The sequence below is a fragment of the Eumetopias jubatus genome, unplaced genomic scaffold (assembly GCF_037043125.1).
Source record: "Eumetopias jubatus isolate StellerSeaLion01/CBP00866 unplaced genomic scaffold, mEumJub1_p1.0 scaffold_8, whole genome shotgun sequence".
Lineage (NCBI taxonomy): Eukaryota > Metazoa > Chordata > Mammalia > Carnivora > Otariidae > Eumetopias > Eumetopias jubatus.
The window spans coordinates 126,997,061-127,018,269 of NW_028274814.1; the positions used below are offsets into that span (position 1 = coordinate 126,997,061).

General features: G+C 36.8%; 1 protein-coding gene across 3 annotated transcripts in view; it reads right to left on the reverse strand.

Annotated features, from left to right (window-relative positions):
* CRY1 (cryptochrome circadian regulator 1) overlaps positions 1 to 21,209 on the reverse strand; it is a 120,085-nt gene that overhangs the window by 21,989 nt on the left and 76,887 nt on the right. For all 3 annotated transcript variants that reach the window (XM_028088603.2, XM_088025317.1, XM_028088602.2), the window contains exons 3-4: positions 5,721 to 5,863; positions 326 to 510 (exon numbers count right to left, since the gene is read on the reverse strand). In XM_028088603.2, coding sequence (XP_027944404.1) covers positions 326 to 510; positions 5,721 to 5,863 — 328 coding nt within the window. The remainder of the gene's footprint in view (positions 1 to 325; positions 511 to 5,720; positions 5,864 to 21,209) is intronic.

Below are 21,209 nucleotides of genomic sequence, written 5' to 3' on the forward strand. Positions count from 1 at the left end.
AATTTTTATTGAACCACAATAATTGGGAAAAAATACTTCACAGAAAAATTCTAACAGTAGCATAAAAATGAACTGAGGGCCCTGGATAGGTCTTCACATATAAGGATATAATATGGTCTCTATTCTTTAGGACAAACATCTTAAGGTGATTAACAGATCACATTTATAGCACACATAATGCACAGATTTAACACTTCTTAGTTTAAGAGTTTCTTTTAGATTTTTTCTCCTTTCTTTCCCTCTTAATGCAAAATACTTTACATATCAAATTAGAAGTGAGATTTTCTGAGTGATTTATTAACTCTCAAGCTTCATTTATACCTACCTAATTCTTCTAATGAAGGGACTCCATATTTCTCATCATGGTCATCAGAAAGAGGAGTTGTGCACTTTTCTATCACTTCGGAAGTAATCGTCTCTACTGGTATCTCTAGTGGTTCCATTTTGCTGATGAGAGTCTGGAATCTCTTATAAGTAAGAGGTGGTTGTCCACCATTGAGTTCTATGATCCTATTACAAAGTTAGTAAAGTGCAAAAAAAAGTTAGTAAAATGCAGTTAGTATGAAGAAATGACAATATATTTTGATTGATAACTTCTGAAAATGCTTAAAATCAGAAAACAAAAATTAATTACTTGACTTCCAGGAGGATATAAGCTTCTCTTATGACCAAGAAACTTATTAAAATGCCTAATGAATCGAAAAATTATTCTCTTCATTTTCTAGACATCTGCTATGTGTCAAAAATATACAGCATGCAAGTAACAAAACCTTTAAGACAAAGGGTATTATTTAGTATCTATGAGTGAAAAAAACAAGTGGTTAAATCAGCCTAAAATAACATAAAAATAACATAAATGAAAAGGTAAAAAAAAATATTACAACGCAGCTCAAAGAATCTCTTAATCATCAGTGAAAACCAAACCAGACCAGTATTATATTGAGGTGCAATAAAGCAAGTCTTATTAATTACGATTCTATATACTATAGTGATAATCACTTGCTACTTTCTGTTGTGCTCATCATGCCTTTGTTAAATATGTCAGCATATGTATCTTACGGACATACTTTAAATTTCCCTCCTCCTTTTTAATGTACTGTTCGAATCAGTTTGCTAGTATTTTGTGAGGATTTTTGCATCTATATTCATGAGAGATATTGACCTATAGTTCTCTTTTTTTATGGTGTCTTTATCTAGTTTGGTATCAGGCTGATACTGGCCTCACAGAATGAATTTGGAAGTGAAATTAAGAAAAGAATCTCATTTACAATTGCACCAAAAAAAAAATCTTTTTTTTATAAACTTAATCAAAGAGGTGAAAGACTTGTACTCCAAAAACTATAAAAACTGACAAAAGAAATTCAAGATGACACAAAGAAATGGAAAGACACTCCATGCTCATGGGCTGAAAGAACAAATACTGATGGGCCACCTGGGTGGCTCAGTCAAAAGAGCGTGCAATTCTTGATGTTGGGGGGAGTTCCACGTTGGGTGTAGAGATTACATAAACAAACTTAAAAAAATTAACACAAAAGATATTGTTAAAATGTCTACACTACTCAAAGCAATATACACATTTAATGCAACCCCTATCAAAATATCAACAGCATTTTTCACAGAGCGAGAACAAACAATTCTAAAGTTTGTATGGAACCACAAAAGACCTCGAATAGCCAAAGCAATCTTGAAAAAGAAAAACAAAACTGGAGGTATCACAATTCCAAATTTCAAGTTATATTACAACATAGTAGTAATTAAAACAGTATGGTACTGGCATAAAAAGAGACACACAGATCAGTGGAATAGAAGAGAAAACCCAGAAATAAACCCACAATTACATATGGTCAGTTAATCATCAACAAAGGAAGAATGAATATACAATGGGAAAAAGTCTCTTCAATAAATGGTGTTAAGGCTGTGGGGCGGAGGCGGCGGAGAGGCCTGCAGCAGCAGGGAGTGGTGGGACCCGGAGCGGGCGCTGGAGCCCAGCCGAGCCGAGCCGGAGTGGGCGGCGCAGGCCAGCGCGGCAAGCAGCCACCATGTCGATGTTCCGGAAACTGTTCAGGGCAGGAGGGGGCAAGGCCGGCAAGGGCGGCCCGACCCTTCAGGATAACATCCAGCGGCTGCGGGACACAGAGGAGATGCTAAGTAAGAAGCAGGAATTCCTGGAGACTAAGATGGAGCAGGAGCTGACCGCTGCCAAGAAGCACGGCACCAAAAACAAACGTGAACTAAAACAAATATAGAATTATTTGGAACCACAAAAGACTTGAATAACCAGAGCAATCTTGAGAAAGAACAAAGCCAGAGGCATCACACTTCCTGATTTCAAACTATACTACAAAGCTGTAGTGATGAAAACAGTGTGGTATTGGCATAAAAACAGACACACAGATCAATGGAATAGAATAGAGAGCCCAGAAATAAACCCACAAATTGACCATATATGGTCAACTAAAATTAATAAATAAATAAATGGTGTTAAGAAAACTGGACAGCTACATGCAAAAAAATGTAACATGCAAAAGAATGGACAGCTACATGCAAAAGAATGTAACTGGACCACTTTCTTGCACCATACACGAAAATAAACTCAAAACCGATTAAAGACCTAAATGTGAGACCTGAAACTGAAACAATCCTTGAAGAGAGCACAGGCAGTAATTACTTTGACATCGGCTGTAGCAACACTTTTCTAGATATGTCTCCTCAGGCAAGGGAAATAAAAGCAAAAATAAGCTACTGGGACTACATGAAAATAAAATGCTTCTGCAAAGGAAACAATCAACAAAACTAAGTCAACCTACTGAATGGGAGAAGATATTTGCAAACGACGTATCTGATAAAGGGTTGGTATCCAAAATCTATAAAGAACTTATAAAACTCAACACCCAAAAAACAAATAATCCAGTTAAAAATGGGCAGAACACACGAACATTTTTCCAAAGAAGACATCCAGATGGCCAACAGACACATGAAGAGATGCTCAGTATCACTCATCATCAGGGAAACGTAAATCAAAACTACAATGAGGTATCACCCCACACCTGTCAGAATGGATAAAATTAAAAACACAAGAAACAAGTGTTGGTGAGGATGTGGAGAAAAGGGAATCTTCTTGCACTCTTGGTGGGAATGCAAATTAGTGCAGTCACTGTGTAAAACGGTATGGAGTTTCCCCAAAAAGTTAGAAATAGAATTACCCTAAGATCCAGTAATTGCACTACTGGGTATTTACCCCCCAAATACAAAAACACTAATTCAAAGGGATATATGCACCCCTACATTTATAGCAGCATTATTTACAATAGCCAAACTATGGAAGCAGTCCAAGTGTCCATCGATAGATGAATGGATAAAGATGTGGTATGTATGTATGTATGTATGTATGTGTGTGTGTGTGTGTGTGTGTGTGTGTATGTGTGTATATATATATATATAAAATGGAATATTATTCAGTCATAAAAAAGAATGAAATCTTGCCATTTGCAACAACATGGACAGAGCTAGCGAGTGTGATGCTAAGTGGAATATATCAGTCAGAGAAAGACAAATACCAAATGATTTCATATGTGGAACGTAAGAAAAAAACAAACAAGCGGGCAGGGTGGGGGGAAGAGACAAATCAAGGAACGGACTCTTAACTACAGAGAACAAACTGATGGTTACCAGAGGGGAGGTGAAGCGGGATATGGGGTAAATAGGTGATGGGGATTAAAGAGTACACTTTTATCGTGATGAAAAAAATAAAATAAAAAAAAGTACATTTTTCATTATTCCACACATAATTACATATAAATTGTATGTATAGAAAGTAAACACCACAAAAACTATCCTCTCTGCTATTAGTAGTTTTGTTTCAGTGTAATAGTTTGAGTTTATACATAGGATCATAATGAAACTTGTGGACTGTGGTTATACTGCAGTGATACTAGGGAAGACACTGCTAATTATAGAACTTAAGCAAAATAAAGACCTGAGAAAAATGTTTTCTGTATGTTACATTTTTATATGATGAATTATATATGGTAAATATTCACATTCAATCCACTAACCAATCCAATTATATACATAACACTAAATTTCCCACTTAGATGTATGCAACTGCTCTTACCCTATTTTGCTTCTGATGGGGTTTGGGACAGGTTGCCCCAAAATATGTCACTTTGGCATATTGGTTACTTTGAATTAAAATTACTTAAGAAACAGTCAGTATAATAAGGAACTCTGACCCTGCTCTGTCTCCCTGAAAGCAAGAAATAAATTCTCTATGTGAAGGGTACTTTCCCAGGACCTGGAGAGTAAAAGATATCCTTATCACCTGAGACAGGTTAATTCAGGCCTGAGAAGGCTGTATAAACTTCATACATTTGCTACCCTAAACCCAAACTTATTTGTCTCGGCATTTCTTCACTAACTTACTTTTTTTTTTTTGTCTAAAAGGTGTAAAACCTGCCTGCTTTGCTCACTTCTTTCAGTCTCATATCCTGGACATATGAATTAAATTTATTTTTCTCCTGTTAATCTGTCTTAAGTCAATTTAATTATTAGACCAGCCAGGAAGTTAGAAGGGAAAAAAGGAAAGTCCTGCCCCCCCCACAAATATACTTCCTTCTTGCTATCAGCTTCCTAAAGTTAAGAAAACTGGTAAACTAGAAGGCAAGTTTATTTTCAAGAGATATATGACTTCTGATAGCAAGTAAGATGCCTGCCTGAAATCAAGCCACAGTTTTTCCATACGTTTGGAAAAGTGAAATAAAATTAACTAGTTTGTCATGTAATTTATAGAATTAGCTTTAACTAGATAAAATGAATAAAAGCAAAATAATTTAAAAGGTACATAAATTATGAGATTTCAAGTTCAGCACTCGTGAAGACAACAGTATGCCAAAAGTTACTAAGTTAATGAATCTTCTGAACCTTCAAAACTCAAAGCATATAATAATTCCTAAATTTAAACTTGACCACAGAATCTTTTTTTGGACAAATCATCACCAAGAAATGGTATTTCAAGAAATACACTTTGAGAAATAAGATATTATGCCACTGTTCAGAGGACTACAGCTATAGAAAGGAGTATTACATGTAATTGGCAATTGGACTTAAAATCCAGATCGACAAGATGAACACACATGAAATAAAAAAACTTCATGCAATCGTACTAAATATATCACAGCATTTCATGGTTTTGTGTCATATAAACTATGAAATTAATATTGCTAAGAGCCCAGAGAGGCAAGACCACAGGCTGAGGTAAATTTTGTGATACTCTTAACAGTTTGAAACTGAAATTCTAAGTATTTTTATCTTATGCACTCACTACGTCTGTAATTTTGGCATCTGTCATTGAGTCAATTAAAAAATCAGAGCAGTTAAATAAAATGCTAAGGGTTTGACATATTCATTTAATTCTCCCATAATTCTATTATGTATATGTTGTTCCTTCCATTTTAAAAAACTCCCACAGGTTAAAACTTACTTGTCCATGTACTTTTTTTTTTTTTTAAATGCCCAGCGTGGAGCCTAATGTGGGGTTTAGGCTCATGACCCTGAGATCAAGACCTGAGCTGAGATCAAGAGTCAGACACTTAACCAACAGAGCCATCCAGGCACCCCTTGTCCATGTACTTAAAATACTACTGAACTGTACACTTAAAAATGGTTGAGATAACAAATATTATATGTATTTTACCATAAAAAATAAAAGAAAAAAAACTTACTTGTCCAGGTCATATAATGTATGTGAAATTCGTACAATTACTTCTACTCCAGCTTCAGTAGCCAGTTTCTTAATAGCTGCATCTCGTTCCTTTCCAAAAGGCTCAGAATCATACTCAATTGAAAGTTTAGTAATGTTCCATTCCTAAAGTAAGAAAAAGGAACAAAAATGTACACAAATTTTAATAATTATTTTTCTATTATAACAATACATTCTGGGAGAAAGTGAAAAACTCAAACTCTACATATGAAACAATTATACATAAATCAAACTTCGAATATGAAGGAAGAAACCACACAATTTATAAATTCAGAATTATGTAACTAAGAAATGTACACTCACTAGATTTCAGGCATTATACTAGGCAGTAGACAATCTAGTAATATGCTTAAAACCAGCTTCCTACACTAAATTTGTTTGTATAGCACTTTATTTTTCAAATAATTTACACTTTTATTATCTCATTTGCTCCTTAAAATAACCCCCAGTTTGGCACTTTGGTTGATATCTCCATTTGGCAAATAAGGTTATTTTAAAAATTTAGGGACTTAGTCGCCCTGGGTGGCTCAGTCGGTTAAGCATCTGCCTTCGGCTCGAGTCATGATCCCAGGGTTCTGGGATCGAGTTCTGTATCAGGCTCCCTGCTCAGTGGGGAGTCTGCTTCTCCCTCTCCCTCTGCTGCTGGCTGACTCTCTCTGTCAAATAAATAAATAAAATCTTTAAAAAAAAAAATTAGGGACTTGCCCAAGTTCACAAAGAACAAGAATACCTGGAGGGTATTTATGTCTGCTGAATTTATGTCTGCTGATTCTAAGAATTGGTCTTTCACAAAACTTTTTTTTTTTTAAGATTTTATTTATTTATTTGAGAGAGAGAGAGAGCATGAGTGGGGGGAGGAGCAGAGGGAGAAGCAAACTCCCCACTGAGCAGGGAACCCAATGTAATGCATGGCTCGATCCCAGGACCCTGGGATCATGACCCGAGCCGAAGGCAAATGCTTAACTGACTGAGCCACCCAGGTGCCCTTTCACAAACCTTTGATAGTTAATATGGTATATGTTGCTTTGGGGAGGCACTCTGTTTTATGTTTTTTATTTCTGATTACCAAAAAATGTTAACTGTGGAGATATAGAGATAGTAATAATGTCAGATATTTATTGAGTATCAGGTGCTATATTGATAAGTTCTGTACACATCTCCTTATAGTGATTTTCAATGTGGAGACCGTGACTTCAGGGAATTGTGATTTCCTATGGGGGTAGTAACTTTAATTCTAAAATCTATTCTGATATATCTTACAAGAAAAAAACCAAACTAAGTATACTATTATTTAAATCACTATATAGTAACACACTAATTCTCCAAACCTGTACAGGTTAGACAAGGGCTGTTCCCAAGGGTGGGTTAAAAAAAATACTACTATAAGCCTTGCAGGGTATATCCTTATCTTTATGCATGCATCTGAAACATTTTTGGGCATTTGTTCTATTTTTCCTAGAAATAGTTCCTTGAAAAACAATTTATAGATAAGCATATTTAAAATTTTGACAGACACTGCCAAATTTTCCACCAGATATACTGTACCAATTCACACTCTCATCAGTAGTATACCAAAATGCTTGCTCCGCATACACTTGCCAGTAGTATGTTAAAGGTTTTTAAAAACCACTAACACATACAAATGGTATACACAGAAAAACAGTACCTCATTTTAAAAATTTTCCTTTCTTGAACATCTTGAAGAATGCATACCAAGCTGTCAATAGCTGTTACCTTTAAATTTAGGAGTGCAAATAAGGTAATTATTTTTTATTTTACACATTTGCATTGCTCACATTTGTTAGTTCAATCACATACTGTTTTTGAAATTTAGAAACAAAATAAGAGTAGGAAAGCATTATATTTGTTTTATAGTGAAGCAGTATAGAGTAGTAGTTAAAAAACATAGGATCTAAAGTCAGACCTCCTGAGTTCAAAGACTGGCTCAACTATTTGCACAAAAGGCTAAGCTCTTCATGCCTGCTTCTTCATCTGTAAAATGGGTAGAATGTGAGTAATGTGCTCAGAGAGTACCTAGCACATAATAAACACTATGTGTTTGCTACAGTAAAATGAAAAAAAAATTATTATGTTACAGGGTTGCTGAAAGATTAAATGAGATAATGCAGGTAAATTGTTAAGAACATAGTACACAGTAAGTTCAATGAATGACAGCTATTATTACTAGCCATTTGTATATTTCTTTTTTGTGAGTTGCAGGTTATGTTTGCTTGGTTTTCTATTGCAGTGAGTTTTTCTCTTATGGACTTGTAAGAGCTCCTTATATTTTAATGATAACAACTTTTCCCTGCCATATATGTTACAACTTTTTTTCCTAAATAGTTTGCAATTGTTTTTTTGATAAATAATTTTTTAGTTTTTAGATAGATGATAGAGCTTAAGATAAGTTTGTTAACACTTTTGAAAAGGAAGAGAACATAAGTCAGACACCTAAAGATCAAAATATAGACCACATTACTAGTAAAGATGAACTGGAGAAAACATATTAGGTTTACAGGCAGGTAAGCTTGCTAATATTTCACCCCTGAATTAAACAGATTTATCTACCCAATGATAAGCATTCCCTTCCCTACAGTATGGGCTACCCCCATAAAATTTATCACACAGAAGAGAATAGGATGTGTGCTCTCAGTAAGTGAGAAGAAATGGTACAATCTGAGCTATACTCACCTAGCTCCTTCTAGTAAACTAACCAATGAAATCTTTCACTTCTTCCCTGGGGATAAATTAGTGAGTATCTCTCCCCAAGAAAAATGAAAAGCTAGGGAGGAGAAGGTTCCCCAAACATTAAATGTATTCATTTATACATCAAATATTATAATCTTTATTACAGGCCAAATACAATGCTAGGTCCCTCCCTCCTGGAGCTTACTGAGGAAGACTGGTGACACACAGGTAAATTTAAAAAGTAAATACATAATAACTAGTAGAAAAAAACAGAATGCTATGATAAAGACTATGGAGATAAGCTGATAAGCTAATTATCTACTCTTTTTCTTCCCCAATTATGCTGGCAAGACTTTCAGTTAGTGGTGAAACTTTATATCCTTGCTTTTCTCCCTATCTTAGGTGGAAAGCACTCAGTATTTCACCATTAAGAATGACATGGAGGGGGGGGTGGAACAAGATGGCGGAGGAGAAGGAGACCTGGATTTCATCTGGTCCCAGGAATTCAGCTGGATAGGGATCAAACCATTCTGAACACCTACCAACTCAACAGGAGATCGAAGAAAAGAATAGCAACAACTCTCTGAACAGAAAAGCGACCACTTTCTGGAAGGTAGGACCTGCGGAGAAGTGAATCCGAGGCCATATTCAAGAGGATAGACGGCGGGGGAGGGGGCCTCCATCGTTGTCGGCTTCTGGCAAGTGATAGAGTAGCGAAGCACAAAATCGGAACTTTTAAAAGTAGGCTCCGCTGAGGGACATCGCTCCAGTGGCTAAGCGAGGGGGGGACCCTCGCAAGACACTGGTCTCAGGACCCTTGGGGTCACAGAAAGATGGGGGGTGCCTGAGTGCGGCAGAGCTCCCAGGTATCGGAGGAGGGAAGCCGGCTGCAGAGATGGAGCCAAGGAGCGGGCTCTCAGCTTGGGGTTGCCATAAACCGTGATCGGCGACACAGTCGGGCCACTGCTCCTCCAGCAGGGACCCAACAAGCGGCAGATCCGGGCAGACTCTCCGTCTTCCCAAGGGAGGAGCCCCATGAGAGCGCACCACAGGGATCTGCTGCGTTTGGAGACTACACATGGGGCTGGGTGCCAGAGATAGAAATGCTCGGTCACAGGCCGGGTGAGCACGGAGTGCGGCTGGAGACTGTGGAGACAGGACTGACTGACGGCTTTTCTCTGGGAGCACACTGAGGAGTGGGGCCCCAAGTTCTCTGCTCCTCTGGGGCGGAGATTGGGAGGCCGCCATTTTCACTCTCATCCTCCAAAGCCAAAGGGAAAGCTTGCAGGGAACTAAAGCTCGGAGCAAACCGGAACAGATTACTTAGCCCTGACCAGCGAGGGCGGGGCAATTCCGCCTGCAGCGAAGACATTTGGGAACCACGGCAACAGGCCCCTCCCCCAGAAGATCAGCAAGAACAGCCAGCCAAGACCAAGTTTACCGATCAATGAGAACAGCAGAACTCCAGCGCTAGGGGAATACTGCACAAAGAATTCATGGCTTTTTTTACCATGATTCATTAGTTTTTCAAAGTTAATTTTTTTAACTGTCTTTTTTTTTGAATTTTTCTTTTTCCCTTTTTCAATCATCTTATCAATACCTTTTTTAAAAAACATTTTTATTTTTCATTTTTTGAGATGTATTCTATCCCTTCATAGTAGTTACCCTTATTTTTTGCATATATGTATAAGTTGTTCTATGCTTAAAATTTTGAGATACAGTTTCTCCTAACAGATCAAAATATACCCTAAATCTCTAGTGTATGGCTTTGTTCTAGTTTCCTCCCTGATCACATTCTCTTGTTTATTTTTAATCCTCCTCTTTCTTTTTTCAACCAACTTATCAATTTCTTTTATAAAATCTTTTATAATTTTCATCTTTAGTCATATTCCGTCCCTTCATTGTATTAACCCTTATTTTTGTACATATATAAGTTTTTCTTTCTTTAAAATTTTGAGAGGCACTTTCTTCTAACAGACCAAAATACACCCAAAATCTAGCATGTGGCACGGATCTATGCACCAGCCTGATCATATTTGATCATATTCTGTTTTTTGTTTTGTTCTGTTTTTGTTTGTTTTTATCTTTTTCTTTTTTCTTTCTTTCCCTTTCTTTTCCCCCGGTTTCAGGTCTTTTCTGATTTGTTTAGAGTATATTTTCTGGGGACGTTGGTACCCTGTTAGCATTTTGTTCTCTCATTCATCTATTCTCCTCTGGACAAAATGACAAGGTGGAAAAAATCACCTCAACAAAAAGAACAAGAGGCAGTACTGACTGCCAGGGACCTACTCAATACGGACATTAGTACGATTTTGGAACTAGAGTTCAGAATGATGATTTTTAAAGATACTATCGGGCTTGAAAAAACATGGAAGTTAGTAGAGAAACCCTTTCTGGAGAAATAGAACTAAAATCTAACCAAGTCGAAATAAAAAAGGCTATTAATGAGGTGCAATAAAAAATGGGGGCTCTAACTGCTAGGATAAATGAGGCAGAAGAGAGAATTAGCCATACAGAAGACCAAATGATGGAAAATGAAGAAGCTGAGAAAAAGAGAGATAAACTACTCCTGGATCATGAGGGCAGAATTCGAGAGATAAGTGATACCATAAGACGAAACAACATTAGAATAATTGGGATCCCAGAAGAAGAAGAAAGAGAGAGGGGGGCAGAAGGTATATTGGAGCAAATTATAGCAGAGAACTTCCTTAATTTGGGGAAGGAAACAGGAATCAAAATCCAGGAGGCACAGAGAACCCCTCTCAAAATCAATAAAAATAGGTCAACACCCTGACATCTAATGGTAAAATGTACGAGTCTCAGAGACAGAGAAAATCCTGAAAGCAGCTCGGGAGAAGAGATCTGTAACCTACAATGGTAGAAACATTAGATTGGCAACAGACCTATCCACAGAGACCTGGCAGGCCAGAAAGGACTGGCATGATATCTTCAGAGCACTAAATGAGAAAAATATGCAGCCAAGAATACTATATCCAGCTAGGTTGTCACTGAAAATAGAAGGAGAGATAAAAAGCTTCCAGGACAAACAATAACTAAAGGAATTTGCAAACACGAAACCAGCCCTACAAGAAATATTGAAAGGGGTCCTCTAAGCAAAGAGAGAGCCTAAAACCAACATAGACCAGAAAGGAACACAGACAATATACAGTAACAGTCACCTTACAGGCAATACAATGGCACTAAATTCATATCTTTCAATAGTTACCCTGAATGTAAATGGGCTAAATGCCCCAATCAAAAGACAAAGGCTATTAGATTGGATAAAAAAACAAGACCCATTGATATGCTGTCTGCAAGAGACTCATTTTAGACCCAAAGACACCCCCAGATTGAAAGTCAAGAGATGGAAAACCATTTACCATGCTAATGGACATCAAAAGAAAGCTGGGATGGCAATCCTTATATTAGACAAATTAGATTTTAAAACAGACTGTAATAAGAGATGAGGAAGTATATCATACTTAAAGGGTCTATCCAACAAGATCTAACAATTGTAAATATCTATGCCCCTAACATGGGAGCAGCCACTTTTATAAGGCAATTAATAACAAAAGCAAAGAAACACATTGACAACAATACAATAATAGTGGAGGACTTTAACACCCCCCTCACTGAAATGGACAGATCTAAGCAAAAGATCAACAAGGAAATAAAGACTTTAAATGACACACTGGACCAAATGGACTTCACAGATATATTCAGAACATTCCATTCCAAATCAACAGAATACATATTCTTCTCTACTGCCCATGCAACATTCTCCAGAATAGATCACATCCTAGGTCACAAATCAGGTCTCAACCGGTATCAAAGGATTGGGATCATTCCTTGCATATTTTCAGACCACAGTGCTTTGAAACTAGAACTCAATCACAAGAGGAAAGTCGGAAAGAACTCAAATACATGAAAGAGCATCCTACTAAAGAATGAATGGGTCAACCAGGAAATTAAAGAAGAATTAAAAAAATTCACGGAAACAAATGAAAATGAAACTACAACGGTTCAAAATCTTCAGGATGCAGCAAAGGCAGTCCTGAGAGGAAAGTATATAGCAATACAAGCCTTTCTCAAGAAACAAGAAAGGTCTCAAATACACAACCTAACCCTACACCTAAAGGAGCTGGAGAGAGAACAGCAAATAAAGCCTAAACCCAGCAGGAGAAGAGAAATAATAAAGATCAGAACAGAAATCAATGAAACAAAACCAAAAGAACAGTAGAACAGATCAACGAAACTAGGAGCTGGTTCTTTGAAAGAATTAACAAGATTGATAAACCCCTGGCCAGATTTATCAGAAAGAAAAGGGAAATGACCCAAATCAACAAAATCATGAATGAAAGAGGAGAGATCACAACCAACACCAAAGAAATACAAACAATTATAAGAACATATTATGAGCAACTATATGCCAGCAAATTAGATAATCTGGAAAAAATGGGTGCATTCCTAGAGATGTATCAACTACCAAAACTGAACCAGGAAGAAATAGAAAACTTGAAAACAGACCTAATACCACTAAGGAAATTGAAGCAGTCATCAAAAATCTCCCAAGAAACAAAAGCCCAGGGCCAGATGGCTTCCCGGGGGAATTCTACCAAACATTTAAAGAAGAACTAATACCTATTCTTCTGAAACTGTTCCAAAAAATAGAAATGGAAGGAAAACTTCCAAACTCGTTTTATGAGGCCACCATTACCTTGATCCCCAAACCAGACAAAGACCCCATCAAAAAGAATTACAGACCAATATCCCTGATGAAAACGGATGCAAAAATTCTCACCAAAATACTAGCCAATAGGATCCAACAGTACATAAGGATTATTCACCATGACCAAGTGGGATTTATCCCTGGGCTGCAAAGTTGGTTCAACATCCACAAATCAATCAATGTGATAACAATACATTAATAAAAAAAAAGAACAAGAACTATATGATCCTCTCAATAGATGCAAAAAAAGCATTTGACAAAGTACAGCATCCTTTCTTGATCAAAACTCTTCAGAGTATAGGGATAGAGGGTACACACCTCAATATCATAAAAGTCATCTATGAAAAACCTACAGCGAATATCATTCTCAATGGGGAAAAACTGAGAGCTTTCCCCCTAAGGTCAGGCACACGGCAGGGATGTCCACTATCACCACTGCTATTCAACATAGTATTAGAAGTCCTAGCCACAGCAATCAGACAACAAAAAGAAATCAAAGGCATCCAAATCGGCAAAGAGGAAGTCAAACTCTCACTCTTTGCAGATGATATGATACATTATGTGGAAAACCCAAAAGACTCCACCCCAAAACTGCTAGAACTCATACAGGAATTCAGTAAAGTGGCAGGAGATAAAATCAATGCACAGAAATCAGTGGCATTCCTATACACCAACAACAAGACAGAAGAAAGAGAAATTAAGGGTAGATCCCATTTACAATTGCACCCCAAACCATAAGATACCTAGGAATAAATCTAACCAAAGACGCAAAGAATCTGTACTCAGAAAACTATAAAATACTCATGAAAGAAATTGAGGAAGACACAAAGAAATGGAAAAACATTCCATGCTCATGGATTGGAAGAACAAATATTGTGAAGATGTCAATGCTACCTAGAGCAATCTACACATTCAATGCAATCCCCATCAAAATACCATCCACTTTTTTCAAAGAAATGGAACAAATAATCCTAAAATTTCTATGGAACCAGAAAAGACCCCAAATAGCCAGAGGAATGTTGAAAAAGAAAAGCAAAGCTGGTGGCATCACAATTCTGGACTTCAAGCTCTATTACAAAGCTGTCATCATCAAGACAGTATGGTACTGGCACAAAAACAGACACATAGATCAATGGAACAGAATAGAGAGCCCAGAAATGGACCCTCAACTCTATGGTCAACTCATCTTTGACAAAGCAGGAAAGAATGTCCAATGGAAAAAAGACAGTCTCTTCAACAGATGGTGTTGGAAAAATTGGACAGCCACATGCAGAAGAATGAAACTGGACCATTTCCTTACACCACACACAAAAATAGATTCAAAATGGTTGAAAGACCTAAATGTGAGACAGGAGCCCTTCAGCATCCTAAAGGAGAACACAGGCAGGAACCTCTTCGACCTCAGCCACAGCAACTTCTTTCTAGAAACCTCGCCAAAGGCACGGGAAGCAAGAGCAAAAATGAACTACTGGGACCTCATCAAGATAAAAAGCTTTTGCACAGCAAAAGAAACAGTCAACAAAACCAAAAGACAATCGATGGAATGGGAGAAGATATTTGCAAATGACAAATGAGATAAAGGGCTAGTATCCAATATCTATAAAGAACTTCTTAAACTCAATACCCAAAGAACAAATGATCCAATCAAGAAATGGGCAGAAGACATGAACAGACATTTTTCCAAAGAAGACATCCAAATGGCCAACAGACACATGAAAAAGTGCTCAACATAGCTCGGCATCAGGGAAACCCAAAATCAAAACCTCAAGGAGATACCACCTCACACCCGTCAGAATGGCTAAAATTAACAAGTCAGGAAATGAGAGATGTTGGTGGGGATGTGGAGAAAGGGGAACCCTCCTACACTGTTGGTGGGAATGGAAGCTGGTGCAACCCCTCTGGAAAACAGTATGGAGGTTCCTCAAACAGTTGAAAATAGAGCTACCATACGATCCAGCAATTGCACTACTGGGTATTTACCCCAAAGATACAAATGTAGGGATCAGAAGGGGTATGTGTACCCCGATGTTTATAGCAGCAATGTCCATAATAGCAAACTGTGGAAAGAGCCAAGATGTCCATCGACAGATGAATGGATAAAGAAGATGTGGTATGTACACACACACACACACACACACACACACACACACACACACACACACACAGGAATATTATGTAGCCATCAAAAATAATGCAATCTTGCCATTTGCAACGACGTGGATGGAACTGGAAGGTATTATGCTGAGCAAAATAAGTCAGTCAGAGAAAGACATGTATCATATGACCTCACTGATATGAGGAATTCTTAATCTTAGGAAACAAACGGAGGGTTGCTGGAGTGGTGGCGGGTGGGATGGGGTGGCTGGGTGATAGACATTGGGGAGGGTATGTGCTATGATGAGCACTGTGAAGTGTGCAAGACTGTTGAATTACAGATCTGTACCTCTGAAACAAATAATACATTATATGTTAAAAAAAAAAAAGAAGAAGATAGCAGGAGGGAAAGAATGAAGGGGGGGAAATCGGAGGGGGAGATGAACCATGAGAGACTATGGACTCTGAAAAACAAACTGAGGGTTCTAGAGGGGAGGGGGGTGGGGGGATGGGTTAGCCTGGTGATGGGTATTAAAGAGGGCATCTTCTGCATGGAGCACTGGTTGTTATATGCAAACAATGAATCATGGAACACTACATCAAAAACTAATGATGTAATGTATGGTGATTAACATAATAAAAAAATATACAATTTAAAAAGAAAAAGAATGACATTCGCTATGTTTTTAAGACAACTTTTATCAAATTAACATTTACCAATTTTCTATTCCTAGTTTTTTTAAAGTTTTTTAAATCATAAGTGGAAGTTGAATTATATCCAGTGCTTTTTCTTCATCTATTGAGATCATCATAATAGCTTTTCCTATATTCTACTAATAGGAAAGATCACCTTAACTGATTTTTATAATGTTGAACCAACTTTGTATTCCCTGGCTAAACTAATATAGTATTATTTAAAAATATTGCTAATTTCAATTTGTTAATATATTGCTAAGTATATCTGAGTCTGTTTCTGGGGGGACATTTGGCTATTTTTCTTCCTTAAAATTTCTTCATCAGGTTTTGCTGTTAGAGTTATGCTGGTCTCACAAAAGAAATGTTTTGGGGAAGTGTTCCCAACATTTTCCTATGTTTTCTGAAAAGTGTTATAAAACTGGTATGATTTCTTTCTCAAATACGTGATAGAATTCACAACTAAAGCCTTCTTGGGCCCGGAGTTTTATTTATGGGAAGGCTTTCAATTATAAATTCAATTTCTTTAAGAGATATAGGGCTATTCACTTTTTCTTTTCTTTTCCTGAGAATTTTATAACTTGCACTTTCAAGAAGTTTTTCATCATTTCATCTTAGTTGCATAATTTATTGGCAATATGTTTATAATATCCTTTATTATGCTTTTAAAATTTAGAGAATCTCTAGTGATAGTCCCCTTTTTATTCTGGAAAAATGATTTTCTCCCTTTTTCACCCTGATCAAGATTGCTAGTAGTTTATCAATTTAATCTTTTCGAAGCCCCAGCTTTTGGCTTTGCTGACTGAATCAATCAGGATTCAGTCAGGAAACAGAAACCACATCAGAAATTTGAACAGGGAAAATTTAATATAAAGAATTATTAGCAAGTAAAACGTGGTCAACAATGACAAGGAGTAAAAGAGGAGTTAAGGTTACACTTTCCAATAGGGTAGATAGTCAGTAGCCATAGAAGTGGCTTCTGAGCACTTGAAATGTAGCTAGTTGGAATAGAAATGTGCTCTAAGAATAAAATATACACTGGATTTCTAAGACTTCATATGAAAAAAGGTTAAAATAGCTTAAAATTTTAATAATTTCATATTGAAAGGAAAATATTTTGATATACTGGGTTAAATAAAATATATATTTTTAAAAATAAAATATATTGTTAAAATTAACTTCATCTGTTTTTTTTTACTTTTTTAAATGTGGCTATTAGAAAATTTATAATTACATTATGTGGCGTCTGTTGTCCAAGGTGTCCAAAATTAGCAATTGCGGAACACTACTACCACCACTAAATGGAGGGAAAATAAGAAAATAATGAATTAAGAACTTCGAAAAAAAGAACCCTCCACTGAGATTCACACCTCAGTGCATGGGTTCTCCTGCCACAGTAACACAAAACCTTCCCTGTAGGGAAGGAACTTGCCAAAGGGCAAAGCCAGACCTGGTTCATAGGAACAGCACACTGGGTGGCTGAGAAACTTTCTGCAGGGTGTAGGTAAGCTGGAGCCGGTCTGTGGAAGTGGCCTATCAAGGGGCAGGGAAATTTGCCAGAGGGTGTGGTTAGACTGGGGCTTGTCCAGAAGGGAGGCTGAGGTAAATACTACTGGGTCTCCCACATGCTCAGCTGCCAGCTAATGCACCAAGAAAAAAGCGAAGAGAACAAGGCTACCAAAACGGAAAGCCCCTTCTGTCCTACTATGACTTTGCAGAGAACCACCACCACCATCTCTCAACAAAACCTACTATCAAGCCAGCTGACAAAGGAGAAATGTTGACAGCATCCAGCTTCACTATCACAAAGCAGGACGTAGGTTGGATTAGAGCTGAGAGACAATAAATTGATTACTGCAATTTATTTTCTCTATTGTTTGCTTTCTGTTTCATTGATTTCCATTCCTGTTTATTATTTTCTTTCTTCTACTTCCTATACTATAGGTTTGATTTGTTTTTTTCTTCTACTTTTTAAAAAGATGGAAGCTTAGTTCTTTGATTCCTTCTTTTCTAATAGAGTACTGAAAGCTATTAATTTTTCTCTAAGCACTGCTGTAGCTGAATCCCATGTTTTTTTAATGGCAAGTTGAGTTTTAATATTTTAAAGAAATTACCCTAATAGTAACACTATTTTTTAACTGAAGTATGTTGTGAATCCCATAAATTTTTGTATAGTTTTCATTAGCAGTTATAAATATTTGCAATTCTCTTGCTATTCATTTTAATTCTATTGAAGTCAAAGAATATATTCTATAAGATGTCAGTTTTTTGAAATTTATTGATATGTTTTGTGGCTGAACATATGGTCTATCTTAGTGAATATTTCATATGTGTTAAAAAAGAATGTGTAGATTTGGGGTGCAGTGTTCTGCAAATACCAGTATACCAAATTGGTTGACAGCATTGTTCATATCACCTATATCTTTATTAATTTTTGTATATTCTATCAATAAGAGTTAGAAATTCACATATTTTTATGCTGTTAGTTGGTACATACACATTTATAATAGTTAAATCTTCTTGATGTAAGATTGCTCTTAATCTCTGGTAATTCTGTCTTAAATTCTACTTTCTCATGCTTACTATTTGCAAAGTATTTTTTTTCAGTCTTTTTTATTTCAAACTGTTTTTAATTAAAATTTTTTTTTGAGTAGAGTTGGTACACAATGTTATACTGGTTTCAGACCTACAACATAGTGATTCAAATGCTCTATATGTTATGCTATGCTCACCACAAATGTAGCTACCATCTGTGACTATAAAACACTATTACAATATCATGGCCTATATTCCCTATGCTGTGCCTTTTATTTCTGTGACTTATTCATTCCATGACTGGAAACCTGTATCTCCTGTTTTTCATATTTTTTTCATATTCTTATTTTTATTATTTATATTTTTTAAGATTTATTTGTTGATCTTAGAGCGAATTAGAGCAAGAGAGAGCAGGGGGAGGGGCTGAGGGAGAAGGAGAGAGAATCCTTAAGCAGACTCCCTGCTAAGCAAGGAGCCCAAGGTCCTTCCAATGACTCTGAGATCATGACCTGAGCCAAAATCAAGAGTTGGACACTTAACTGACCGAGGCACCCAGGCATCCCTCTTCATATTTTTAAAATGTCTCTTCTAATCAGCATATAGTTGGTTCTTGCTTATTCTTCAACCAGTCTGACAACTTGTGCCTTTTAAATGGCAAGTTTAAAGTAGACCATTTACACTGAATAAAATTATTGATATAGTTGAGCTTAAATTCACCTATCTGCTTTCATTTAAATGAGTCAAATATTTTCAGTATTCCTTTTTAAACTCCTCTATTAACTTTTTAAAAATAGCTCTTTATGCTATTTTAGATCACAATACATTCTTATCACTGTCTACCTACAAATCATATATTATTACTGAATAATATAAAAACTTATAGATACTTGTATTTATTTTGCTCCCATCTGGTGTGATCCTGTTATAAATTTTATTTCTATATATGTTACAAGCCCCTTAATATTGATATTATCTCCTACAATTCACTGCTATTAGTTGGTTTTAACCTGTCAACAGTCTTTTAAAGAATAGAATGTATAAATATACATAACTAAAAATTTTAAAAAGTTGGTCTTTTATACTTTTACCCATATATTTATGTGTTCTTTCCTCTTTCTTGCAGATCCTGTCTTTCATCCAGAATGACTTCCTTTCACCTAGCAGAAGTTCCTTTAGTCTTTCTTACAGTATAGATCTGTTGGAAATGAATTATTCTATTTTTGTCTGCCTGCAAATGTCATTTTACCTTTTTAAATCTCTATCTATCTATCTATCTATCTATCTATCCATCTATCTATCTATATATTATCATCTATCTGAGCCTATAGCACCAGGTATTCCCAGGCAGTCTCCCACCCAAGTACAAACCAGGCCCAACGCTGCTAAGCTTCTGAGATCAAACAATCAGGCAAGTTCAGGGTGGTATAGCCTTAGACTACCTTCTTCTTTTTTTTTTTTTTTGTTTTTTAAAGATTTATTTATTTATTTTAGAGATACCAGTGGGGAGGGACAGAGAGAGAGAGAGAGATTCTCAAGCAGACTCCCCGCTGAATGTGGGGCCTGATGCAGGGCTCAGTCGCACTACCCTGAGATCATGACCTGAACGGAAATCAAGAGTTGGATGCTTAACTGACTGAGCCACCCAGGCATCACTATCTTCTGTTTTTTTAAATGAATATTTTTGCTAAGTTAACAAAGTTGTCTGTAGGGTTGTTTTTTTTTTTTAAGATTTATTTTTAGAGAGAGAGTACACAAGTGAGGGGAGGGGCAAAGGAAGAGAATCTTTCAAGCAGACTCCCCACTGAGTGAGGAGCCTGATGCGGGGCTCAATCCCACAACCCATGAGATCATGACCTGAGCCTAAAGCAAGAGTCAACACCCAACCAAGAGTCGACATCCAGGGGTCCTGTGTGTATTTCTTTAAAGATGTCATTCAATTACCATCTGGACTCAATGGTTTCTGATTAAAAAAGCCACCAACATTCTTATTGTGGTTCCCTGAATATGTCTTTTCACCTCTGGCTGCTTATAAAATTTTCTAACTTTGGTTTTCAGTTTATTGACTTTGATGTGACAAGAGGTGGTTTTTTTTTTTTTTTTAAGATTTTATTTATTTATTTGGCAGAGAGATAGAGAGAGAGAACAAGTAGGCAGAGAGGCAGGCAGAGGGAGAGGGAGAAGCAGGCTCCCCGCCGAGCAAGGAGCCTGATGCGGGGCTCGATCCCAGGACCCTGGGATTATGACCTGAGCCAAAGGCAGCCACTTAACCGACTGAGCCACCCAGGTGCCCCAAGAGGTGGTTTTCTTTATATTTATGCTGTTTGGGGTTTTGTCGCACTTCTTGACACTGTGGTTTGATATCTTTTATCAATTTTAGAAAATTCTTAATCATTATCTCTTCAAACATTTTTTTTCTGTCCCAATCTCTCTCCCCTCTTTTTTTTCTAGGTCTACAGTTTTACATATGTTAGGTTAGTGTCACACTCTGTTCCCTTTTTAAAAACACTTCCTTCTCTTTGTGCTTCAGTTGGGATAATTTCAATTGCCAGTCTTCAAGTTCACTGATCTTTTTTCTGCTCTGTCTACTCTGGAAAAGCCCAATGAATGAACTCTTCATTTCCTTCTTCTAAACAGTTTCCATTTTTATACTAACATTATCTTCTATTCACGTTTTTCATCTTTGACTAGGTTCTTTAATGTCTATAGCATAAT